This window comes from Magnusiomyces paraingens (genome assembly GCF_902498895.1).
Source record: "Magnusiomyces paraingens strain CBS 517.90 genome assembly, contig: contig3, whole genome shotgun sequence".
NCBI classification, from domain to species: domain Eukaryota; kingdom Fungi; phylum Ascomycota; class Dipodascomycetes; order Dipodascales; family Dipodascaceae; genus Magnusiomyces; species Magnusiomyces paraingens.
In genome coordinates this window covers 4,217,853-4,237,500 of record NW_022474069.1, presented here as the reverse complement: position 1 = coordinate 4,237,500, position 19,648 = coordinate 4,217,853, and the positions used below count along the sequence as shown (strand labels likewise).

The window sequence follows — 19,648 nt, the reverse complement described above, 5'->3', positions numbered from 1 at the left end:
GGAGTCTTTCAACACCATTACTTAAAAATATTATTATTATTATTATTTATCTAGTTATATAGAGCAATAAAAAAAATTCCTATTATATATATTTTTTGGCATATTTCTGATCTTTTCCCTAGCGTTCCGGAAACCGGGTTTTGATCCATATTAAGCATATCGTCTATCATACACTTGATACCGATACCAATGATATTTTAAATTTTTTTTTTTTTTTTTGACACTGGCCCGCACTTTTTAAAAAGAAAAAAAAATTGCTAAAGACCAAATAATTGGACCTTTTTGAAATTTTTTATTTATTTATTTGTTGCACTTTTTCTATCTCAATTAAGACTTTCTGTGCTTTAGAAAATCTTGAGTATGCAAGTAACGTTTCTAACGGATTTCTGGATTTCTTTAATGCACTTTCCTCATTCCTAATCTAGGGAATATTATATATATACAAAACACATCAAAAATCAGCCCTTAATCATCGGCTTTTCGGCACTTTTTTAATTGAGATTTATCCATGATTATTTTAACCACAAGCTTTTAGTAAAAATGAAATAAAATGAAATCAAAAATTAAATTTAAAATAAAAACCAAATCAAATCAAAATTAAAATAAAAATAAAAGTTAAGATAAAAGTTAAGATAAAAAAAATTAAAAAAAAAAATTCAATATAAATTAAGATATATTAACAGTCTTGTACTATGTTTCGTTATTTTTTCGCAAATTTAAGTTATTTGTTCTACCAATAACAGACCAAGATTTTTCTTGACAAACATCAATGAAGAATGTGAAAAATAGACCTTAAATTTCCTTCTTCTTCTTCGTTTTTTTTTTCCTTCCCTCTATTCAAGTATTAACAATCTTTATTCATTTAAATTAAAGATTCGACTAAAAAAAAAAGCAGATAAATACTTGGAACTTTTCTGACTTAACATATGACATCATTACAATTCTTCAATTCTCTCATTTATTTTTTTTGGTATTTTAAAGTTAATAGCATTATCAATTTAAAAAAAAAAAAAATTTCACATGAAAAATTAAAAACTATTCACCTCAGCTTCACTTTTGAGTGTCAATTTGAAAAATTAGCAAACGTTAGCAAAGGATGTAAATAAATAAAAAAAGAAAAATGCAGGGGGGGAAGGTAGGAAAGTGAAGAAGTCAAACTAAACTTTTAATTGCATTGCATAGAATTTATTTTTCATAAGTGTTTTTACCTTGAAAGTAAAAACTTTTCAAAGATCGGTCATCATGACATATTCATATCTTAGCTTAGTTAATTAATAAAGTTGCTATTATTTTTTTATTTTATTTTATTATGAATAATAGTTCTCTAGTCACGTATTTTTTTAAAAAAAAATATATAAATTCAAACTATCTTAGAACAACAGAGTTAAATTTTTAACGGCTTTTATTTATTTTTTTATTAAAAATAACACAAATTTGGTATTTCAAACGCAGGAGAGTCTTGAAGATGATTTTTTTTCGTTTAAAAACATATCAACAATCGATAAATTTATTGATAAATATTAATTTGAAAAAAAAAAAAAAAAAGTCATGTAAACACGTAAATCTGGATAAAACTGAATACAGATTGTTGCTACAATTGCAAAATAATACTCCTCAAACACCCACTTTGCTCTTTCTGAAACAAATTTGGCTTCTTTTTTAAATCTATTATTTATGGATTTTAATTTTTTTTTTTTATCACGCTACTTTTTTTTTATTTCTCTTCTCCTTCTATTTTCCAGATCTTTGATATATGTCAATGTATTTTATTTATCCAGTCATTCCACTTAATCGAATATGGTTCATGCTTCTTTCCATAACTAAATGGTAGATGATCATTTTGGCCTGTTTGGGACATTATGACATAGTACATAGGTCTTAATACTCCCAGTTTGGATTAATCATAACGTGATGGTGTTATTGACAAGTACTATGTCTATGCCAAAGTGTACTGAATTTTTTTTTTTTATTTTTTTTTATTCCTTTTCTTCTTTTTTTTTTTTTAAGCTTTAGTGACGGCTCTGCGGATGAGCTCAAAAACGTGATGCAACGCTTTTTTTCATTGTTCGAATGTTTACCGTTGTGTTGGATAAATTAGCGTATACGTTAACAAGCGGAAATTAAAATACCAAAAATAGATAAATTATTTACACTTTGGTGTTTTTGTAAACAAATCATAGATATTATTATTTTTATATTATTTTTATTAAATCTAGATATCTTAATTTTTATTTAATTTTTAAACTAGCGAAAATTAACGGTCAAGTTTGTTAACTTAGCAACAATCTTGGTCCTAGTAAGACTCTTAAATTCACCTAGAAGTGCTTGAGATCTTTTTTAAAAATTGTTACTTAGTACACTTCCTATATCTACACAAGACTTTTTCTTATTCCTTATCTGGCTCTTGAACCAGCCTTGGAGAAAAATTTAAAAACCTGGAGGGTACTTGAGCCATCTCATGCCCATCCTTTTTTTTTTTATTTCCCTTTCCCAAGATGGCTCATGATTAACTCTAATTGGAGGCAAGGGAAGAAAAAAAAAACCTAGTCCTGGACCCTTAAATGAAGATTGATTGCTACTTCTCCTCTTTTTTTTTAATATATAAAAAGAAAAACAAGTAATATAAGGTTCTCTCTATATAAATTTGATTCTCCAATAATAACTAGACTTTCATTTCTTTCCTTTATGTTTCTACCTTTTATTTTTAGTGGACTTGTTAAACAAAGCCACACTCTATTTCTTTTTTTTTTTCCTTTCTTTTCTTGATATATAAGCTTTTAAGTCTATCAGGGAAATTTTTCCACTCAAAAGGATTGTATTTTTATGGGTAATGAATGACTAAAGAAAAAAAAGGTATCGGCTTGATGGGGCATTCTTCAAATGATTGCTGAAAACTTTTTGACTTTGGTCCACCCTCAAGCTGCAGTTTCTCCACATTGGTGGCACCATTCAAATATTGTTGAGATATGTATTCCATAAATGTGGATCAAGACTAGCTTGAAAATTTACATGTTGACTCAAAATAAAAAAAAATCGAGCGCTAGTTTGCCTATTTTTGATAATTTTTTTTAAAATCAATGTATTTTTCTATCAATAATCAAAAAAAAAAAAAAAAAAAAAAGCACTCTCTTTGAAATTTGCCTTGTTTCCATTTCATCCGTTAATGCTTTCAAAAAACTTTTAAAATTTAAAAAAATAAAAAATTTATTTATTTTATTTTTTCAATTAATTATTAATTTAACAAAACTTTTTCACGCTAGAAACAAATTCTGGAGAAAAAAAAATTCCTTAGTCACAAACAATTTCTTGATATTTTTTTTAAAAAAAAAAAAATTCCCATTAAAATTATCTGTCTTTTTTTTTTTTTATTTCAATTTTGTCACTCATTACTTTTGTATTAAATCCCTTATTTTTGATAAATAATTAATTATATAATTATCTTACCAATGCAGAAATCAAGCATGTTATTATTTTCAGAAAAATATTAATTATGTCTACCAGATTTGTAGATATGCACCCTCTTACTCTGCGCACTGAAATTTCCACAAACATATCTCAGTATGAGACTTTTGTTATATATAGACAGTGTTATAAACATTTTTATATGGGATTTCTAAGAGATCACAAAAGAAATTATCAATATACTATCAGCTTAAATACCTTTTTTAAATAAAAATATTTATTAATAATCTAAGACAGACTATTTTAAATTGATATGGAGTAATTAAGTGTTTTATTTTTTTTTATTTTTTTTTTTTGTTCGCTGGGTTACTTTGTAAATAGACCTCAATCTTTTATATTTTAGAACATCTAGATTTCTTTACATTTTTATTGAAATGGCAAACTACGCCTCCAGAAAGCCACATGGACTATTGCCAATTTGGTTTGCGTGTAGCTGTTTTTGAATAAGAGTTTGTTGTTGTATTGCACTGCGGTACAGTATTTTGAAAAAAAAAAAAAAAAAAATACACCACCTCCTCCTCCATAAAAAAGTGTACCCAACAGTGTTTCTTTTCTTTTTATTTGCTTGCTACTATTAAAGATATGCTTGCAATATTATTTCTAGATAGATAGATTAAGTCCTTATGATAAAAGCCTTTATAGGTGCAATAAAACACTTTTTTTTTTTTTTTGGAAAAAAGTCAGGTAATTGGCTAGTGTGTCTCATTAAATTTCCTACAAAGACTTTTATTGTTAAGAAATAGCGCGACCGGACAAAAGTAAATCTCTATATAAGCCAATGTGATAGGAGCAACTTGTTAATCTGTTGCATGGCATACACCGATTGCATCTCAGCAATGTTTTGAGACTTTTTTTTTTTTTTTCAGAAGCCGGAACCCTAACCTTTCTCTGTATGCGTGTGTGTATGTGTATGTGTGAAGTGGTTAGGGTTTTGTTGAGATATGCTTAGCAGTGCAGCTTGTCTATTCCTTTCCCATACGTGTTTTAATCACAATTAACGCCAATATCTCTTGAATCTCATATCATAAATAATGAGTGACTTAGAGGAAAGTATAGATTTATAAGGATACTAATAATAATAATAATAATAATAATAATAATAATAATAATAATAATAATAATAATAATAATAATAATAATAATAATAATAATAATAATAATAATAATATCAATATCAACAAGTCAGACTGAACTTATTATGCTTTGTTCAGCTCATTGTATTCTAGTTAAGGTCTGCCCCTACTAAATCCTTTATTTATATCTATAACTTCAATGTATTCATTCGCTAACCTCAGAATTTCCCAACATTTATCACTACATATCTTTTTTTCAAACAAACAAAAAAAAACTATTCCAACGCCTGGGTACTTTCGAATATACTATTTATATATATATATATATCTATTTTTTATATAGTTCTCCATTCTTTTTTTCTTTAAAAAAAAAATAAAAAAGAAAAAAAAGAAAATACTCTGTCAATATCTTTGGGTTGCCCATAATGCTTACTATTAACAAATAGAGCATTATTTATCCGTAGTAATTTACCCTACAACAACTGGTAAATTCATAATTAGTCTTAATTATAATTAAGAGTAATATTATTGTATTACATGGTATGAATGTCATACATGAATGTCATACATGAATATCATTCTTTATTAAACCTTAAGCTGAAGCACATCCTTAAAAGTTGTAGACAAACTTGCGCATCAACTTTAGACGAGAAAGGCTCTGGTGGGGGTTGTTTTTTATTTTATTTTTTTTTATTTTTATTTTTTTTTTTAATCAACATAATAGTAACCCTGTGCCGACTGCTACGATAACCATTATAGTAAAATAGGCGTGATGTTAGTATTTAAATGGCCAGCAACTATTGATTTTAGTGTGCTAGCGCTAAAAAGCCAAGCAAATTATTTAGTTTAAAATTTTTTTTTACAACGGTCTTTAAGGGGAATTTTTTGATAGCGTACTACATACTAACGTAGTATTTTTAATAAATGAGAATTATTAGTATTATTCTTATTGTTATTGCCTCTTTTTGTTTTTAAATTTTTATTTTTTATTCAATTTGGTTTTTTTCAGTCAAAAGATAAGAAGCTGTTGTTACATCCTTTTTAGATATTTCAAATTTTAACCTTCGGGCACTAAAATACACTGGCGGCAAAAAGTCTTAAGTCTAATGTTACATTTCTATTCACCTATCATAAATATTTGGCCTATTTGTTTTTCATTTTTCAAATTTTTTTTTTCTTTTTTTTTTTTTTTTTTTTTTTTTTTTAGCCTGCCTTTTCTTTGTTTCTCGAGTATTTCATTTTCATTTTTTCATTTTTGATGTTTTTATTTTCTTTTATTTTCTTTTTCTTTTTCTTTTCATTCTGTTTATCTCTATTTTTTTTTCTTTTTCATTTTCTTTTTTTCAAATGCCAGACTTGAAATAAAATAAAATACATAATAAAAAGAAATTAATCAGTATATTAAATCCTGCTTCTTCAAACAAAACTCTACCTTACAATCACCTTCTTTTTTTTTTTTTTTTTTTTTTTCCCCCCCCCCCCCTTTTCCCTTCAAAATAGCTTGCATTACATTTCTCCTGCTTTGAAAAAAAGAATGTCACTTGGAATAAAAAGATAAAAAGATAAAAAAATAAAAAAATAAAAAAATAAAAAAATAAAAAAATAAAAAAATAAAAGGCTTTTGATCGAGCAAACTGTTTACTTTTTTTTTTCTTTCACTTGCTAATCTCTTTTAGGAAATTTCTGAATTTTAAGCAAAGTTAAGTGCCGTCCATAATTATAAACGGCACTCAAATTTATAAATTTGTTTTCCCCCAGTTTAAAATTGTAATTTTTTTTTTTTTTTTTTGAAAAAATAAACCCTCCATTTTATAGGATATATATTAATTAGCAATTTAAATTCCATAACTAAAACACCCTTAACATCACTGTTTATATATTATTCTAATTTGAAACAATTTCACAAATTTTATCAAAAAAAAAAGCCAATTCTTTTAAATACACCATTTATATACTCCAATATTTTAATTAAATATCATGAAAAATAGTGATATTAATATAATTCAAGTTTTTTATAATGACCGTCCAACATTCAAATTCTATTACTACATTAGTCATTTGCGCTCGTGCCATAGATTTTTGTGACAACTTGTGCAACAAGTTACAACTTTTTTATTTTTTTTTTTCAAGCACTACCCCCACTAAAAACCTTCCTTCTCTTACTTTCTTTAACTTCCACCTATAATAAAATTAATAGCAACAGCATCACAATTACCTTCTCTTGAGCACTAATACCCATCCATTGCACGGGATAAGCTCGTTGATTGCTGTCTGGTTATATAATGTCATCATCTTCTTCAGGGCTTAAGAGCCAGAGAACAGAATATGTTTTTAATAAAGACTTTGTGCCATTATTCACTAACCTCACATTCCGTGATGTATCACAATCCTTTACAGAATACCGAGCTTTATTACAGCGCAAGTATGATACTGAAATATTTCGACAGTTAAATGAAAAACTTGATGAAATTGAATTCATGCTTGCTCAAAAGGAAGCCGATATTCAAGCGGCCCATGCAGCTTCTCACAAAATCCGTCTCCAGCTTTACGATCTTGAAACACAGTACTACCAGAACCCCAAAGATCTACACGTTCTCGATGAAACTTTTATAAATCAATCAAATACCACAGACAATATGGATCATTGGGACATTGAGTCTCGAATGTCAAACATTTCACTGGTTGATCCACATGCTGAAGGCAGACTTACGCCTAGCAATTTCGTCAATTCCAATGGCGATAGATCTCACAATACTGCATCTCTTAATAATCACCTTGCTCAACAAGAAGAGTTTGGGGAAACATTTGCTCATAAACTCTCGGAAAACGAGCATGCAAATAATCATACTTTTAAACTGCGTCCTACCACTGGAGATACCAACATGGCACTAAAATCTTCTGTTCCATCTACCCCGGAAATCGCCCGAGCAATCCCCACAGGCACTGCAAGTTCCAACACCCCTTCTGCTTCAACCAGCAGAGTTAATGGTGTCACCAGTGCGCCAACCCCACCACTACACCATCCTACCTTGAACCGTCCTCCCACTGCACAATCAGCAATGACCCAGCACGAGTCGGTAGCAATTGCAGCAGCGTCTATCACAGCACAGGACATGTCGAGTGCATCCACAACGTCTGCCGGCCGGACCCTTGCAGCTACAACTACTGCTTCGACTTCTCGCAATTTGCCATGGCATATCAAGCGTGACCAACAGCAAGGCTTCCTTGTTGTCAAGATCAAAGGCCAAGTGGGAGCTTATTCAAACAAACTTGTTGAAAAACTTATAATGAAAATTAATTCAGCACGCTCAAATGGAATCTTAATCTCTTCAGGTGCCGTCACTAAGCGCGGTAACATTAGACTTTCATTTGCTCCAAATATTACCTTCCATGATTTGGAAATCGCCCGTGCAATTCCCATTAGTATCGAGCCTATTGACTGCTCTGACTGGCTCTTTTTGTCAATTCATGGCGTGCCTTTGAACGAAGCAACTGGCAAACAATATACTGGCGGGGAGCTCCGAAAAACTATTGAAGGATTTGGATTGAAACTTGCTCGCACACCAGAGCTTATGGGTTCTTATGAAGACAAGGGAATTGCCAAAATTTCCTTTTCGACAGTAGAAGAGCGCGATGCAGCATACTTTATGCGTGCCTTTTACTTTGAAGGTCAGCGTGCTAAGCTCCGCATTTTCCCTGATGAGTGGTACAACTGTGACAAGTTTAAGGCTCACGGAAAAGATTTCAAAAATGGCCGCCCACTGGCAGACCTCAGAAACCATGACAAAAAACTGCGAGTGTTTCAAACTAATTGCAAATTTGATTTGCAAGTTAATCATGAAATTCTTTTTGAAACTATGTATCAGGCTCACATTGTTATGACAGAGGGGTGCTGGAAGCATTCTGATGGCCGACCACTTGAGCGCCAAGAATGGATGCACTTTTATGAGCAGTACTTTTACGAACAAGGTGGTACCCGTATGGCCCTTTACGCATCGCGCAGACCATACCAGCCTGCTGTTGCCATTACCAATACCTACAAGCCCTTTATTAACTCTTATTTTATTGCTGATTTTCTACTTATCCAAATCGATCGTCCCTCAGACTTGGCTGCACGCGAGCTCTTCGAGGCCCTTCAGGATCTTTTGCGCGAACACTCAGAATCCAAAGAAATCATTATTGCAGGCTGCTTCAATTTGCAGCACAAGATGTGGGATGGCTCAGAGGCTCCACCAGAAATGTATGCCAATCGTATTGCTGATTTGCTCTCAGAGTTTTCTTTTAAGCGCCTCTCGCCTTTCCCCTCAAAGTTCATTGATAGCAACAATTATTACACCAACCCCACTGTATTGTTTGCCCAGAGATATATTGCAAACCGTATCCACGTTCATGATAATATTGTACTTTCTAATGACATTCTTGAGCATGTGGAAGATTATCATTATTTGTCATGGGACGTGGAAATTGGTTCTTGATTTAATTCTTGTTGATCTATCTATAGTAATCGTACATCATGTGCAGAGAAAAAAAAATCAAGAAAAAAAAAAAACAATATTCATATTTGTCCTTTAATATCCACCTTTTTAAATGCATCAGCTCTCAGCTGCTCTACTATTGGGTATGCTTCTTTTGAATTCAAAAATACCTTCTTATTCATTTGTGGTGGTAATGCATCATCATCATCATCATCATCATCATCATCATCATCATCATCCTTCTTTTCACTACTAGTAGTACTGTTTTGTATAGTTTCTTCCCGAATCACAATACAATTTGACAGCCCAGCCTGTTGAACAAACTTTGCAAAGTCCTCACCATTCTCAAATCCCAACTCATTAATCACATAGTCAAGTGCCACTTCCGGACGGAACGCCTTTGTCATCACTGACAGCGCCGAAAACCGCTCGCGCTCAACAAACATGTCCATAATATAAGGCCCCATGTTGGGCGCTGCTGTGTAAAGCTTAAACAGCTTGTGGTAGTTACGTGACGAAAGCGCTTGGTTCACATCTAACGCGTGTTGTACTACCTTGGGAAGCGCCCCAGTTTTCGGGTTACGCACTGTTTCTAGCTGGAAATAAATATTATTCATGTCGGAACGGTTACGCGTGTAGAGAATGTACAAAATGCGATACGCGAAAAATTCATCCTCATTTCCGGGTATCCCCTTTTCATAAAGTGTTTTAAGCTGACTTTGACATTGGTTGTACTCGCCTAAGTCGCGGTTTTCTAGTGCAATCCGCGCATGAATCTCATAAACTGTAACTGTAAATTCATTTTGAATGTGCTGGACTGTCAGGTCCTGTCGCAACGACTTAAATTGGTCACAAATATACGAATAATTTTCTTCTTGCTGCCACTTCCTTTTTAACAACTCTAGCGTCTGCTTTAAAATATGTAATGGTCGCACTGTGTTGGGGTCAGCTGCAGAAGTTAACCGTAGATAACGTTTTTCTAATTGTGTTGAACGGCCCACAATGGGCTCATTTGGGTTTACATTTTCGGAGGGCATATCATATCCAGGGTAGCTGTTATACGGACTACTGTCATACTTATTATTATTATGATGATGATGATGATTATTGTTATTATTAACTTTTGACGTTTCAAACCTCTTTAGTCGCTTAGCCCTCATGCTCTCCGATTCGTCTAACTTAAATAAATTACGTCTAAAAATGTTAGTAAGTGCAATTTTTTTTCAAAAACTGTTACAAACTCACTTGTTATTTTTAGTAGAAGAATGCCCTTGGGTATCTTTTATAGGTTTTTGTGTATGTTCTTTAGCAGCCTTTTTGAGGCGTTCTTGCCTCCTTTGTTGGATAATTGGCAATGTAATATTGTCCCAGGCAGTTGTCCATGTTGTACCTAATTCATGAGCCTTGGTGATGATTTCACGCAGCTGTGAGTTAAAAACGTCACGGTCCTCTGGCAGTGCTTCGTCAAACGAGCGGCTTATAAACCGTTTTAAAGATTCAGGCCAATTGGTTGGTTCTTTACTATTGCTAGTGTCACTATTGTTATTTGTAGTATTGGATGCTGTTGTTGGTGATTGATCATGCGAAAGGTCAGTAGATGCGGAAGATGTAGAAAGTGGAGTGGGCCGAGATAGGGTTTGCTTGGGTGTTACAGCGGTGAAAGCACCTATTGATTGTTAGTACCGATTATTTGATCAAAACGTGCAAAGATTACTTACGACCTGTTTTTTGACGCCGGGGAGGTATGGAGGACATATTTAAATAAAAAAAAAAACCCTAGAAAAAAATTTTACAAATAAAGTAATAAAACAAATAAAATAAATTACAAAATATCTAGTGTTATATTCTGTCAAGATTTCTTAACAATATTTTACCTAGAGAAAGCAGACATAAATATGAATAAACAGCTAATTTGGAATTGGAATAGAAGAGAAACTATTGAGAGGTGGAGAATTTTTTTTTAAAAATGAGTGGTGTAGCGAAACAAGGCCGGGTAATCTCTCTAACTATATACACCAAAAGACATTTTGGTCGATACATTGTCTCATACCAAAGACAAACACTACACACAATGCAGAGTCCCCAGCATGCTGTATTCATTGCGCTGCATGTAGGTGCTGGAAATCATGGCTCAGCCAGTGAAAAACATTTAAAGAAGTTATGCAAGTCAGTGTGCTCGTCAGGTTTGGCTCAGCTTAACACAGGTGCCAATGCGTTAGATGTTGCCGTGAGGGCTTGTTCGCTGCTAGAGGACTCTCCATATACCAATGCCGGATTTGGAGCCCAGTTAAACGAGGAAGGTCAGGTTGAATGTGATGCATGTATAATGGATAACAGAGGGAAATCTGCAGCAGTTGGAGCCGTCAGACATGCTCGCAACGCGGTAGAAGTCTGTGGCGAAATGCTCCGGGACCTGATTGATCCCGCCCGCATCAAGGATCCATTGGGTCGTGTACGTCCTGCGCTACTTGTGGGTGCTGGTGCTGACAAATATGCTGCCCAACATGGATGCCTACTCGTGACAGATGAAGCCGATCTTGTAACAGATCGAAGTTTGCGCGAGTATTTAGAGCTTAAACGGTATCTACGGAAGACTGAGGGTGTTCAGGATACAGTTGGAGTTATTTGTGGAGACGTTTTAGGGAATGTTGTTACTTGTGCAAGTTCTGGAGGCATTGCACTCAAGGTTGCAGGCCGTGTAGGACCTGCTGGAATTGTAGGGGCCGGTGTCTACGCAGGCCGTGGACCGGGCACAGTGACTGCTGCTGCATGCACCAGTGGTACTGGTGAAGACATTATGACTGTTCAAGCTGCACGAGTTGTATGTGATCGATTATGCACAGCTGGGCCTGATGGGGTTAATGCAGCATGGCTAGAGAAAAACTTGATACAACCAGAATCTGCAGAGGCCGAATCCTTTCAGCGTGGGCCCCGGTTATATTTTGGAGTATTGACTGCATTTGTTTCTGGTCCTGGAGCAGTTGAAATTGGGTTTGCACATACGACTGAAGCCATGATTCTTGGGTATGCAGTGGCTGGAGGGCGAGGTCCTGTGGCTGAAGTTTCACGAAATGAAAAAGGCAGCAACAATCTTGTTTTTGGAGGATATGGATATGAATCTGGAGTCACAGAAGAGTGAAATTTGCCTTTTTTAATTGGATTTTTTTGGACGATCTTTGATCCTAAGGAAACAATAAGTTATTGGCAGAATTTGAAAGACCCGATGGTGTCCCGATGTGATCACAATCTGCTAGCAAAAGAGGCTTATCTCGGAGCAAAGCCGCAAGCCGCACTATGGGTAAGGGTAATTCACGTGGCATAGATCGGAACAGACAATTGAAGGTGTGAGGATTGGCGGAAAATTTTTGGTTTAAAAAGCCGTGGGCATCCTGGGCCTTTCCCCCTCGATTTACAAACCTTTTTTTTTTTTTTCCTTTCCTGCCATCAAAAAAAAAACAAGACTTTTTTTTTTTTATTAAAAAAAAACTCCCACCAGAGAGGATTATTTAGTTGAAATACCCAGTTCCAAATGAATAAGTTCAAGCCTAAAATTTTCATCTCATCTTCTCTTCTCGTCTCTTTTTAAAATTTGAAATCGCTCTTCTGGCCATTTCATTCAGCCTGTATATTTGCTTATCCAAGTTTTTTTTTCCCTCTAATTTTACTGAAACTTCAAGCTTTAATTTTTTTTATCGTTACGTTTGTTTAACAGCTCTTATTATAATTATTTACTATTTTACATTTTTTTTATATATATATTCAATTTTTTTTTAACATTTCAATATGGCTGATATTTTCGAGTTTGAAGATGACGACGTTCGACCCGTCTCTACCCACTCTTCATCAATGTTGCCCAACAACAGCTCAACCGATCTGAACGAGCTATGTGATACCATTACCGAACTCAATATGGATGGAGTTACGCGTCCTATTTCTATTAGCAATGTTAGCCGCCGGCTATCAGCTAGCTTCCAACCTGGATCTGCAGATGGACGTTTGGGTCAGTCTCTGGAGATTGGTATTAGAAGCCCTTTTGTTTCCAGTTTTGCACAGAGTCTTGATAAGCTTCATAAAGAAGAAGAGACTGAAAAGCATGTTGTTTTTGATGAACCTGAAGATGAAAAGCCGCGGAAAATGACTCCAGCCGACTTTCAGCAGCTCAAGGTTTTGGGCCAAGGCACTTATGGTAAAGTACTGCTTGTACGTGAACGCAAAACTGGCCGCTTGTTTGCTCAGAAACAGCTCAAGAAGGCGTCTATGGTTGTGGAAAAAAAGCATATTCTTCAAACCATGACTGAGCGCGACATTCTTGAATCGGTGCGACACCCATATATTGTGCGACTATTTTATGCTATGCAAGACCATGAAAAACTTTATCTGATTTTAGAGTATGCACAGGGTGGTGAACTGTTTACTTACCTGGCTAACCAAGTCATGCTATCTGAGGACACGGTTGCATTTTATCTGGCAGAGATGATTTTGGCTTTGTACCACCTTCACGTTAACGTTGGTGTTGTGTACCGCGACTTGAAGCCTGAGAATTGTCTTCTTGACAAAGAGGGTCATTTGGTGTTGACTGATTTTGGATTGAGTAAGGTGGCCACTGATTCTGATTCAAGCTGTAAGACGATTCTTGGAACACCAGAGTACATGGCACCTGAGATTTTGCAGGGTGAAGAGTATGATTATGCTGTTGACTGGTGGTCTCTTGGAGCTGTTGCCTATGACTTGCTTACAGGGAATCCACCTTTCCCAGGGAACGATTACAAGTCGATTTTACAAAAGATTTGGAGAACTAAGCGCATTGACTTTCCATTTTACTTGACTCGTGACGCGCAGCACTTGATTTCACGCTTTTTGACGCGTGATCCCAAGAAGCGCATGGGGTACAAAGATATCGATTATATCAAAAAGCATTCATTTTTTAGTGCAATTGACTGGGAAAAGTTGGAACGTCGTGATAAGTCAATTGTCCCACCTATTGTCCCACTCATTACGGACCCTGAGCTTGCAGAAAACTTTTCCAAGGAGTTTACAGAGATGCCTTTGTCGCCTCCTAGCCATGACTCTCCTATGGCCATTCCCATTGCATCGGCCCGTGGATCCCGAGACAATCTAGCAGTCCTGAATTTGAATTCGGGCAATGATGTTGGCCCAGGTATTGGCGATAACCACGGAGAGCCTGGAAACCACCCTTTCAAAGGCTTTTCTTTTACGGCAAGCAGTAGTTTTATTGATCGGGTATTTTAAAAAAAAAAGGACATATTTGTTTTTGTTTTATTTTATTTTTTTTTGTTTTTGACAAATTATTCTAATGTTTAATCTTATTATTAATGTTTCTCTAAAAATCAGGGATAGACATACACGTTGAATCTATAAGGGAATGATTTTAAGACGGCTTCGGTAAGAGGCCAGGGGACGTTAAATATACCTGCATTGATTTGGGGCATGTGAACAACCGGCACATACTCATCACCAGGAAGTAATGTGGATATATACTCATGGGTATGCAGTTGTCGCAATAAATCTTTTATGGCTGCACGCGTCTCTTTGAGAATAGACTCTTCCACTGAGCCAGAGCCATCTGATGCAGGAGTTCCAGGAAACAATGCAGTGAAGAGACACGCGATCCAGTAGTCACCACCAGGATCTGTGGCCTTGTTGTGAATCAGAAAGCAGGTTCCCAAGAGAGATGATGGGTCTGCGGCTGCAGCACGACAATGGTTTGCGTAGGCAGTGTAAGCGGCAGGGAAACGGCGCTTGAATAGAGCAGCGACACCACCACCCCAAGAGCCGTAGCAATTGCACGCATGGGCAATTACTGATCGGGGAGGCGCGCTGAGAATATCAGCGTGGAGGTAAGCAATTCTGAGGGGTGGGGACCCCGGTGGGGACCCGGACGAGGCTGGTGAGACGGGCGGCGAAGCCATTTAGCGATGAAGATGAGAAGAAGCCTAAAAAAAAAGAAAAGAGGGAAAAAAAAGGGAAGAAGAAGAAGAAGAAGAAGAAGAAGGAAAAAAAAAAAAGAAATAAATCAAAGGGATACAATCAGGTTATATTTATTTTGTTTATTTTGATAAAGAAAAAAAAAAAAAAAAAAAAAAAACTATGAGTCAGTCAGTGAATGAATGAATCATTCAGTGTGGGAGAGCGGGTTGACAAAAATACCCTTGAAAACGTATACTACGTGACTGTCTGTGAAAATATTCTTGATTAGAAAAGCAAATAAGTACGAAATAATTAATTGAAAGTATTAGAAAGACTTGTTTTATAAAATTTAAAGGTTTTTTATTTTATTTTAATTTTTTTTTTAATAGGGATTTTATAGATTGTGTTTTGTTGAAGATAGTAAAAAAAAAAAAAAAAAAAAAAAACAAATTTAGAGAATTTCGGGGTTGGTGATATTTTTTGATGGGCGTGGAGACGGAGGAATTCAAAAGGCAGTAACAGGGAGAAGCTGACAAAGGTGTAACATAATTTATTACTATAATTGTAACAAATTATGTAATACTATATGTAACACCATAAAAGTGTAATGTAACAGTGCAACCTAACCCTTCCCCACTATTTACACGTGACCAATTTCTATGCCTATCGATTTTTTTTTTCTCTTTCAGCCGCCGCCGCCCCTTTCAAGCCAAAACCTCCGGTCACGCATCGCCAACCTGGGTTTTTTTTTTAATTTTTTTTTTCTATTTCTCAACTGTAATAACAAAGGTAATAATTTTTTTTTTTTTTTTTTTTTTTTTTTACTTTCAAGTCAACTAAATTCTCAAGAATTTCACAAACAAATTTGCAGTTAAATGCTTTTACAGAGGGGGTAATAACCCGGACTTTCACTACAGAAAAAACGCACAGAATCACTATATTTATATACTGCACGCATCAATTATCATATAATTCACAAACACGCGCTCTCATTGAAGGCTGATTCCCTTCTCAAAATTAATAATTAAAAATTAAAAATTCAAAAAAAAAAAAAAATTAAACAAAAATTCCAAACGCCTAGAATTTCTTCGTCCTAAATAAGAGACTTACTCTATATATGTTCATACGCATCATAACCACAGCACTTTTACGAAAATCACCTTTGAAATCTAATTTTTTCCCCCCCCCCCTTTAACACTTATTATAACCCTATTCACATTACTTTTTTTTTTTTTTTTTTTTTACTTTTCATATATATTTAAATTCTCCCGACAAATCAGGTCTTTCTAGATATCTTGTTAATTTTTGTTTCTCTTTAATATTTTATGTTGTTTTGAGATCTGTTTTTACCTTTGCTAGCCTTTAAAACAACTGGAATTTTCTTTGACAAAACCCATCTTTAACCAGTAATATCAACCATCAGTAAAACTGATACAACCCACACACAATACCACCATCTTGACTGTTAATAATATTGTCATCATCAATCACATCCATGGAAGATTTGGACGTTCGCATTTTTAACCTCAGCTCTAAACTCGCCATCGACCCTCAGGAAGACCCAAATAATAGAGAATACGTCTCTTACCTTCCACCATCTGCCCTCTCGCCAGTCTCCTCACCAGCACCGACAGACCACTCTTCATCTAGTCGCCCAAACACTTCCCCGTCCTCAGCACGGGCCAAAAAATCTTCAGCACCGCACCACAACAATCGTGGAACTCAACAACAGCAGCAGCAGCAGCAGCAACAACAACAGCAACAACAGCTTCCTACTCCATCTTCTCGACCACTTTCGCGTTCCTCATCCCGCTCCTCAAACGAGAACAACAATCACAATCACCCCTCTTCTACAAACTCCTCATCCACCATTAACCACAACCCAGTCAAGCGCCGACATCGCTCGGAGTCGCCGGCCCCGGCTCACGCCCCGGTGTCAAATCAGTCTGCATCTTTACCTTTGCCACTAGGTCCATCAACAGCCCCATCTTCCGTCTCAAAATCTAGTCGCCAGAAGTCTCCGGCGTTACCAGGCCCTGCAAGGCCATCCGGAGGCTCAACTTTTTCAAAGTTTTTTAAAGCAACCTCTTCATCATCATCTGCAACATCGTCACCTAATGCTGCGTCCAAGGAGACAAAAGACTCTCTTTCTTTTATGACTACCAAACCCACAACCACATCGTCGTCACTTGTGGATGAAAATACTAATTCTAGTAATAATACCTCTAAGCCGTTGCATCATATCAAACAACGCGAAGCAAAAGTTTTCTTTACATCTGCTCGACATAAAAAGCTTTCTCAGAAAACTCAATCATCTCAATCCATTCCTACTACCACTCCTTCCCCCACTTCCTCATCATCATCATCATCATCATCATCGTCATCATCTATAACTTCTTCAAACAAGCAATCTGCAATTTTTTCCATGGCTAAACGTAACCCAACTACCTCTTCACCTTTGTTACCTTCTAGAAATAATAAAGACTCTAACACTACCAAAAAAGATACCCCTAAGTCTTCTGGAAGCAACAGCAGTAGCAGCAGTAATAACAGTAGCGGCAGCGTCGGAAGTACTACTAGCAGCAATAACAGCAATAACAGCAATAACAGTAATAATAGTAATAATAGTAATAACAGTAATAATAGTAATATTAGCGCTAATAGCAGCAGCAGTGGAGGCACATCCAACAATTTATCTACACGCGACAAGCCTATTAAGAAACTAAAGGATCCGGTTTCACCTGGAATTTCCGCAACCCCATCCTCAGCTCCCTCCTCTCCACTGATACTTCCGCCCATGCTTTCACCAACCCTTCCAGAATGGTGCGATGAAATTTTAAAATCACAACAACCTATACGTCCAAGTCAAGATGAAGACGTGAAAAATAATACTCCTACATCCCCTGAAATTTTGAGCACAAAGCCCCGAGTTAAGCAAAAAAAATCACAACTTGCAAACTATGATGAATCTGATGCTGAATCTGAACCAAGCAGCCATAGTAACAATAGCAAAAACGTCGAATATAGCGAAGTTTTTGGCGAATCACCTGTGTCGCGCTCTCCAAGCCCTGGTATTGAATCAGAAAGGCCTCGAAGCCGTCGTCGCAACTCACTCATTGTATCACTCAAGGTTAATGCGAAAGAAAAACTAGACAAGGATTCAAACGCTACCGCTACTACTACCAACAATAATAATACTACTTCTTCGCATGAAAAGAAACGCTTAAATACTCCGGTCTCTTCTTCTGCCACAACAAGTACTGCAAGTTCCACTACCACTACCACTACCACTACTACTTCTACTACCTCATTGACACCCAAAACTAAAAAACGACCATCAGATGCTACTGCACAAAATGCACCACCAAAAAAGACTCGCATTTCTAGAGATTACTCGGACTCCGATTCTGAAGAACATTCATCGAAAAAATCCAACAATGCTAAGCGTCCTATTTCTTCATCTCAATCATCTCAATCATTATCTTCCACACATACTGCTGATTCCCCACGTAAATCTCGTGGACCTGCTCCTAGCGTTGGCTCAACGGCCTCGCCAGAAGTAACACAGAATCAAGCTCCAACACCACATCATGGCCGCGCCATGTCAACATCAGGTGGACATATCATGACGCCAGAGTTGCGTGCAAACAATAGTAAGCTACTGCAGACAAAAGCTGGGCGGTGGCGGCACTTGGCTCGTGAGCGGAAACATCTTGCTGACGAATTACATACTAAAGGCAATGGTGTACCGGGCCGTGCTGCAGTTTGTGCCATTGATTCTCTACTTGGTTACATTGTTGCCTTTGATTACCAGGACAAGGCCGATCAGGTGTTGCGCCGCACGCGTCAAACTCAGGACTGGATGTCATTAATTCCCTTTGTAGCATGGATTGTTGGTGTTCTCGATCATGAAGGTTCCGGCAACAACAGCTCGATGGAAATAGATATAAGCGCACGCAGCCTGGTTGGCCTGTGCTATCAAATTCGTGCCATGATTCATATGCGCATTGCGCAATGTTACGAAGAACTACTTCTGAGACTGAAAAATACACCAGTGGGTGCATCGCGTGCTGGAAGTCCCGATGGTTCGATGAATAGCAGCAGTAGTAATGGCGGGGTCACTCCTATGGACGAAGGTCAGAAACTCCGTGATATGGAAACTCTTATGTCAAAGTTTTTCAAAGAACAACAAGAGGCGTCAGCCGACTTTCGACGCGGGCTTCGTGATCTTGACATGGAAACATTACGGATACAATTCCCAGAGACATGGGCTGCAAGGGAGTCTAAGATTGAGGGTCCATCATCGTCTGGGTTGGGGCGTCGTCCACGACACACTGGAGGTCTGCGACCTATGGATGACCCTTACTTTGTTCCGCTGCATATGTTCTCAACTCTACAAGAAGCTGCGGCATTGGGATATCGTGTTTTACACGAGTGGGCTGACCAACATAAGGTTGAATATGATTCAGTTCTTGCTGAAGGTCTCAAGGCAGTTGTGTCTAACAACCATAACTAAATGAGATTTTCTAAAAAAAAAAAAAATACAATCCAATGGAAATAAAAAGGAAAGAAAAAAAATTAAACAAAGTTAGTCGAAAAGCCTAAACTTTAGATGTAGTCATCGCTTTCACCCAAATTTTATTTTTTATTTTTTGAAAAACAAAAGTAAGATGCAAACTAATATTAATTGAATTGAGTCAATCTTATAAC

The 19,648-nt window shown here is 36.1% G+C and overlaps 6 protein-coding genes across 6 annotated transcripts; 4 read left to right on the top strand and 2 right to left on the bottom strand.

Annotated features, from left to right (window-relative positions):
* Nucleotides 1–6,817: 6,817 nt before the first annotated feature.
* On the top strand, nt 6,818–9,010 carry SAPINGB_P004600 (uncharacterized protein; the record flags this gene model as incomplete). Its single annotated transcript, XM_031999315.1, has 1 exon — nt 6,818–9,010. One exon carries the CDS (start codon nt 6,818–6,820, stop codon nt 9,008–9,010), a length of 2,193 nt encoding a protein of 730 aa, XP_031855206.1.
* Nucleotides 9,011–9,090: 80 nt separating this feature from the next.
* On the bottom strand, nt 9,091–10,765 carry SAPINGB_P004599 (uncharacterized protein; the record flags this gene model as incomplete). Its single annotated transcript, XM_031999314.1, has 3 exons — nt 9,091–10,204; nt 10,256–10,676; nt 10,729–10,765. The coding sequence occupies 3 exons, from the start codon at nt 10,763–10,765 to the stop codon at nt 9,091–9,093; spliced, it is 1,572 nt and encodes a 523-aa protein (XP_031855205.1).
* A 316-nt stretch (nt 10,766–11,081) lies between these two features.
* Nucleotides 11,082–12,149, top strand: SAPINGB_P004598 (uncharacterized protein; the record flags this gene model as incomplete). Its single annotated transcript, XM_031999313.1, has 1 exon — nt 11,082–12,149. One exon carries the CDS (start codon nt 11,082–11,084, stop codon nt 12,147–12,149), a length of 1,068 nt encoding a protein of 355 aa, XP_031855204.1.
* Nucleotides 12,150–12,793: 644 nt separating this feature from the next.
* SAPINGB_P004597 (uncharacterized protein) lies at nt 12,794–14,260 on the top strand (the record flags this gene model as incomplete). The annotated part of the gene is made up of 1 exon (XM_031999312.1): nt 12,794–14,260. One exon carries the CDS (start codon nt 12,794–12,796, stop codon nt 14,258–14,260), a length of 1,467 nt encoding a protein of 488 aa, XP_031855203.1.
* Nucleotides 14,261–14,358: 98 nt separating this feature from the next.
* On the bottom strand, nt 14,359–14,940 carry SAPINGB_P004596 (uncharacterized protein; the record flags this gene model as incomplete). The annotated part of the gene is made up of 1 exon (XM_031999311.1): nt 14,359–14,940. One exon carries the CDS (start codon nt 14,938–14,940, stop codon nt 14,359–14,361), a length of 582 nt encoding a protein of 193 aa, XP_031855202.1.
* Nucleotides 14,941–16,433: 1,493 nt separating this feature from the next.
* On the top strand, nt 16,434–19,454 carry SAPINGB_P004595 (uncharacterized protein; the record flags this gene model as incomplete). The annotated part of the gene is made up of 1 exon (XM_031999310.1): nt 16,434–19,454. One exon carries the CDS (start codon nt 16,434–16,436, stop codon nt 19,452–19,454), a length of 3,021 nt encoding a protein of 1,006 aa, XP_031855201.1.
* Nucleotides 19,455–19,648: the final 194 nt, after the last annotated feature.